We start from the raw sequence: 6000 nt of genomic DNA on the forward strand, positions 1-6000 counted from the left end.
TAAATTGCAATAATTAAAAGCACATTAAACACAGTAAAACTTTTTAAAAAACCGACTCATAGTTAACAACAGGGCTGAGATAATAGGATGTGAGCGAAATCTATCTCTTGGAAGGGAAATGTACTCCTGAAAGAATTATCATGGGAAAAGGTGTCTCAACTGAAGCCTTCTCAGCAATCCTTGTTTCTACAATCTAATTTTTTCAAAACCCAATTATCACCAGGAGAGAAAATAAAGTGAAATCTTCTGAATAGGGGCACAGACAGCAAAACAAACACCACAGGGTTTTAACACTTGCCTATGATATCCAAAGATAGATAGATAGATAGATAGATAGATAGATAGATAGATAGATAGATAGATAGATAGATAGATAGAGTTACACTTTAAAATGTACCTGTTCCAACTTGGATACAAATTCAGCTTAAGAACAAACCTACAGATCCTATCTTGTTCGTAACTTGGACTGCTTGTACACCCAATTAAAAAATCCTTCTGCCACAATAAATAGAGACATCTTTGCCTTCATGTAGAAAGAGAGTAGACAGCCTGCTGTAGGAGGAAATTACACAAATTGGGAGCAAGCACTGAGAAGGCTGTCTCCTTCTATAGCAAATGCACCCATGATTGTGGAGAGAGAGAGAAAGCCTTAACCTGGAGATCTTAAAAGTTGGGCAGGTTCCCTCACTAAGCATACAGTGGGTACCTTCATTACTGGAACAAAAAGCTCATTACAAAAGTAAAAAGCAGAAATATTTCCAAGTTCTGAATAAATTAGTGCAAAAATGCAAAGCTGTGTGTTGTATCAAGGAGGGAGAGACCCTCAGGCAGTAATCTTTGATAGGACCAGAAGAGTGGTTATACATCTAACGAATGTTCTTCTTTTCACAAGTGAATTGTTGCAGGAATGTAGTCACACCACAAAGACAGGCTTGTTTGCTTACATGGACTAGTGTTTGGACCATAGCAAGGAGTCTACTAGCATTCCAGACTTGCCTTACACCTCTAACTTACCACAAACTCTATTTTTAGAGAGCTCAGACACTAAAGCTTCCCTTGGTGTTTTGCCATATCTGTCTGTGATTACAGACAAGACAAACTCTGCTTGTAACATGTCGAGACTATTTTGGTCTCTTAGACTGGATGTGATAAAAAGAAAAACACAAAAAGCCCCTTTGTAAGACTCACAGTCTTTAAATCTCTGCTCTGCAGATGGAAGCTAATAACTTCATTGTGGGATCAGTCATGTATCTCATATCTCTTAGAAGCAACGACGCCACATAACTTTAAAAGTTGAATCTTTCTTATCCAAAATGCTTAGAATCAGAAGCATTTTGGACTTCAGATTTTTTATTTATTTGTTGGGATTTTAGAATGCCTGTATTTGCATATACATACATATTGAAATATCTTGGAGATGGGACCCAAGTTTAAACACAAAATTAATTTATGTTTCATATATTTATTTTCCCTGTTTATATTTTTATTGTGAGCACAGTTAGAATAATGTAAATTTCAGCAACATTTCATAGTGCAAACAGAATGTTTTTCACTTACCGTATATACTCAAGTATAAGCCGACCCGAATATAAGCCGAGGCACCTAATTTTACCACAAACTGGGAAAACATTGACTCCAGTATAAGCCGAGGGTGGTAAATTTCAGAAATAAAAATAGATACCAATAAAATTACATTAATTGAGGCATCAGTAGGTTAAATGTTTTTGAATATTTACATAAAGCTCAAATTTAAGATAAGATTGTCCAATTCTGATCAAATCATTATTCTCATCTTCTTCAATGTAAATGTGCTTATGTGTCCTTTTAATAATAATAGAGTAAAATAATACATGTAATAATAATAATAATAATAATAATAATAATAATAATACAGGAAAATAATACATGCAATAATAAATAGAGTAAAATAATAAATGCAATAATAATAAGATCAGAGTGAAATAATAATGTATTATTATTAATAATAATAATAATAATATAGTAGCAACAATAATAGAGAAAAATAATAAATGTACCATTTATTCTCGAGTATAAGCTGACCCAAATATAAGCCAACCAGGACCCTCATCCGAGTATAAGCCGAGGGGGGCTTTTTCAGTCTTAAAAAAGGGCTGAAAAACTAGGCTTATACTCGATTATATACAGTAATTTCCTTTCTTTCTATACCACAGCCAATGCTGGTTTCATATATAACTTTGTGGACAAAGACGTTACTATTCCTTTCCCCATTGACAAACTGGCATTTGATAATCCTGAATCTAGACATCCAGCAAAAGTAAAAAAAAACCTACTGAAGCCCCATCTACAGTGCTATATAATGCAATTTGAAACTGTGTGCAGTTCGAAAGAGTGTCCACTCATATAATACGTATAAACTGTATTATATTCTGACCATATAATGCAGTTTTAAACTACATTATTTGACAGTGTAGATGGGGCTTGAGTCTCTTTATCCATTTTGTAAGCATATGCTGATTACTGACTAGCTACAACTTGGAGTATCTTAGAGGAACTTATTTCTGCAAGAATTTAGGCAGACATATAGGATAAGTGTATGGCATGTTCTACTCCACTATATGCATGAAACATGAGACATGACTACTTTAGAAATACCTTCACATTAGATTCTCCCTGTATACAGAAAGTGTACCCACCAAGGAGATCTCTTAAAACTAATACAATATTGTCCCCTTACCCATGCCTCTCTAAATACTCCAGTATGATTCTATGGTATGCTTCTAGCCCAAAGAAAGTCAAAATATAAGGTTCCCTATTATCTGTGGCTTCAAATGTCCAGGGGCATGTATCTCCGTGGATATGAGTGAGGATGGGAGTGGGCATCCTACAGAAGATGCCACTGCTGAGAAGGGCATATGCCATTCTGCCAATAATGAGAGGATCGTTGCAGAATGTCACCATCAAGCTTGAAGTGGTTGGTCCATGAGAAGTTTTATAGTTAAGTCCTTAGTTAAGTATAAGCTGATACAGGATTCCAGCCAGAAATTCCTCCTCTCAAATATGTACAAAGAAAAATATAACTAGCTCTGTGTGTAAGAGTTTGGGACACATCTCCTAAACAGGCAGCTCACTTTATAAAATGTATAACATTGAAAGTAAGAAAGTGAAACAGTGGCTTTGCGACCAAGCCTTTGGAAAACTTTTGCAATAGATAGATGGAAAATGACTATTGGAACGGCCCAAACTATGTTTATGGATTACGGGATTAATTGTGAATGTATTGTTTTAAATGCTTTAATTGTTTTAATGTATTTTATAATTCCATTTTAAAATTTTTATTTTAATTGTACATTTTTAAGGCATTGAATGGCTGCCTTGAGTCCCCTCCAGGGTGGAGAAAGGTGGGATAGAAATGCCATAAATAAAATAAAATAGTGGGGAGTTTGCTACTTAGAGCAAACCAATCTCTAAACTCCCTCTGAATGTAACTCCCAGATCTCTTGATCTTGCCCAGCTACCAGATAGTTTTGCAGCCCTCCACATTGAAGTACTAGCCAGCAATTAATTTTGGAGTTGTAGTTTTTTTAAAAAAAGCTAAGTAATCTATTATCACTACAGCTATGTCAAACTACCGAACTTTTTACTACTTAAAAGAGTTATCTGAAGATGGCAGGAAATGATTTAATGAATGGGTTTATATTGCTTGATTCTGATCATGAGTATTATTTATATCTACTGTTCTGCTGACCATTTTGTAATGTTTATTGCAGGAGTGATTCGTGAGAGTTATCTCAAAGGGCATGATCAGCTGGTGCCTGTTACCCTTCTGGCCATTGCAGTCATTCTTGCCTTTGTCATGGGGGCTGTCTTCTCGGGGATCATAGTGTACTGCATCTGTGACCATCGACGCAGAGATGTGACTATTGTGCAGAGGAAGGAGAAGGAATTGGTCCAGTCACGCCGGGGTTCAATGAGCAGCGTCACCAAGCTCAGTGGCCTCTTTGGGGACACTCAGTCCAAGGAGCCAAAGCCTGACGCCATTCTCACCCCCCTGATGCACAATGGCAAACTTGCTACCCCAGGCACCACAGCCAAGATGCTCATCAAAGCTGACCAACATCACCTAGACTTGGCTGCTCTGCCAACCCCAGAGTCTACCCCAACATTGCAGCAGAAGAGGAAGCCCAGCAGAGGCAGCAGAGACTGGGAGAGAAACCAGAACCTTATCAATGCCTGCACAAAAGATATCCCCCCAATGGCATCACCTGTAATCCCGACAGACCTTCCTCTCAGGGCTTCTCCCAGCCACATCCCAAGTGTTGTAGTCCTGCCTGTTTCTCAGCAAGGCTATCAACATGAATATGTTGATCAGCCAAAAATGAGTGACATGGCGCAAATGGCTATGGAGGACCAAAATGCGACCCTTGAGTACAAAACCATCAAAGAGCATCTCAGCAGCAAGAGCCCTAACCATGGGGTGAACCTGGTGGAAAACTTGGAGAGCATGCCACCAAAAGTACCCCAGAGGGAAGCCTCGTTGGGTCCCCCAGGGTCTTCTCTTGCTCAGAGTGGCCTGGGCAAGCGGTTGGAAATGCATTCTTCTGCTTATAATGTGGACTACAAGAGAAACTACCCTACGAACTCGCTTACGAGAAACCATCAGACATCAACTCTCAAAAGAAATAATACAAATTCTTCTAATTCCTCCCACCTTTCAAGAAATCAGAGCTTTGGCAGAGGAGAAAATCCCCCTCCTGCCCCACAGAGAGTGGACTCAATACAAGTCCATGCTGCTCAGGGTCAGACTGTGACTGTATCAAGGCAGCCCAGTCTCACCACATACAACTCACTGACGAGATCAGGGCTGAAACGCACACCATCATTAAAACCAGATGTACCCCCCAAGCCCTTTTCCCCTCTGTCATCGTCCATGAAGCCTAATGATACATGTACATAATCACCATGGGGGTGGGGGTGGGGGGACAGCAGGTGACCGGAGTATGCCCTTAAAATGCCAGTGTTTGGCAATGACCACACTGCTAGTTTCAACTAACCAGGAAGCTGCTAAGCCTGCGGATATATTGCTCTCTGGGGAAAGTGGAATATTTTTTTAACAATCGGGCCATGCAATCCATGGTTTGCCACTGTAGGGCCCACCCCCATGATGAAACAGTTCCTTACTCAAAAGACTAACCACAAACATTGAGCCAAAAGCACACACATGAATGATGACTGTGATACTTCACTCTTAACTGCACAGTGCACCCCAGAACTGAAAAACGGGTGCTTTGAAAGCGAAGGAATGGAGAGGAAAGAACAACCAATAACAACAACAAAATTTGTTGATTTAAGCTAATTCTAACTGAACTGTGGCAGACTTTTACTATGCGCAGGTACTGTGAAATGCCCATCAGTGTTACAGCCATTTGGTTATAGCAGTTTGCCATGTTGGGCAACAACTCTGTCATAGGTTTCTGCTACTCTTCTCTTTTAATGAATAACATGTGACTGTTAACGCAAGTAACTCCTATTATTTATTGTTCAACTTTTTTGTCTTTTTTTAATTCCTAAGGAAATTACTTCTGCATATCTTCATATGAGCAGCTCTCTCAAGAGGGGGAAAAACCCAACACCCAAATACATTGGAAATTATGCCTATTTAACGTGAAACCCATTAACTGGAGTAATTAATACTCTTTTTATTTTTCCAATAAATTCACTGAGTTAAATAAGAATGAGGTGGAATTCTGAACTTTGTGTTTGGGCTCTTTGATCTCTCTGGAAAATAAAACAAAGTGTGTGTGGAGGGTACTATTTATTTCAATGTGAGTTAATTTTTCAGGCTGAGTTTCCAGCCTCTATGTCAGGCAGCAAAAAAAGAAGCAAACCTTCCACCGGTCCCATCCCCCAGGTTCCCCTCATCCTCGACTAAGGTACTGCGGAGGAAATCATCTGAAAGCTACACATCTCTGCTCCATTGCTGTGAACATGGTTTTGTCAGTAGGTGATAACTTTCTGTGA

At 39.0% G+C, this 6000-nt stretch overlaps 1 protein-coding gene across 5 annotated transcripts in view; it reads left to right on the forward strand.

Moving 5' to 3' along the window:
• sema6a (semaphorin 6A) overlaps nucleotides 1-5714 on the forward strand; it is a 193771-nt gene extending 188057 nt beyond the window's left edge. For all 5 annotated transcript variants that reach the window (XM_008114038.3, XM_003223033.4, XM_008114040.3 and 2 more), the window contains one exon: nucleotides 3750-5714. In XM_008114038.3, the coding sequence (XP_008112245.2) occupies nucleotides 3750-4936 (1187 nt within the window). In that variant the 3' untranslated portion in view covers nucleotides 4937-5714. The remainder of the gene's footprint in view (nucleotides 1-3749) is intronic.
• Nucleotides 5715-6000: the final 286 nt, after the last annotated feature.

The sequence above is a fragment of the Anolis carolinensis genome, chromosome 2 (assembly GCF_035594765.1).
Source record: "Anolis carolinensis isolate JA03-04 chromosome 2, rAnoCar3.1.pri, whole genome shotgun sequence".
NCBI lineage: Eukaryota > Metazoa > Chordata > Lepidosauria > Squamata > Dactyloidae > Anolis > Anolis carolinensis.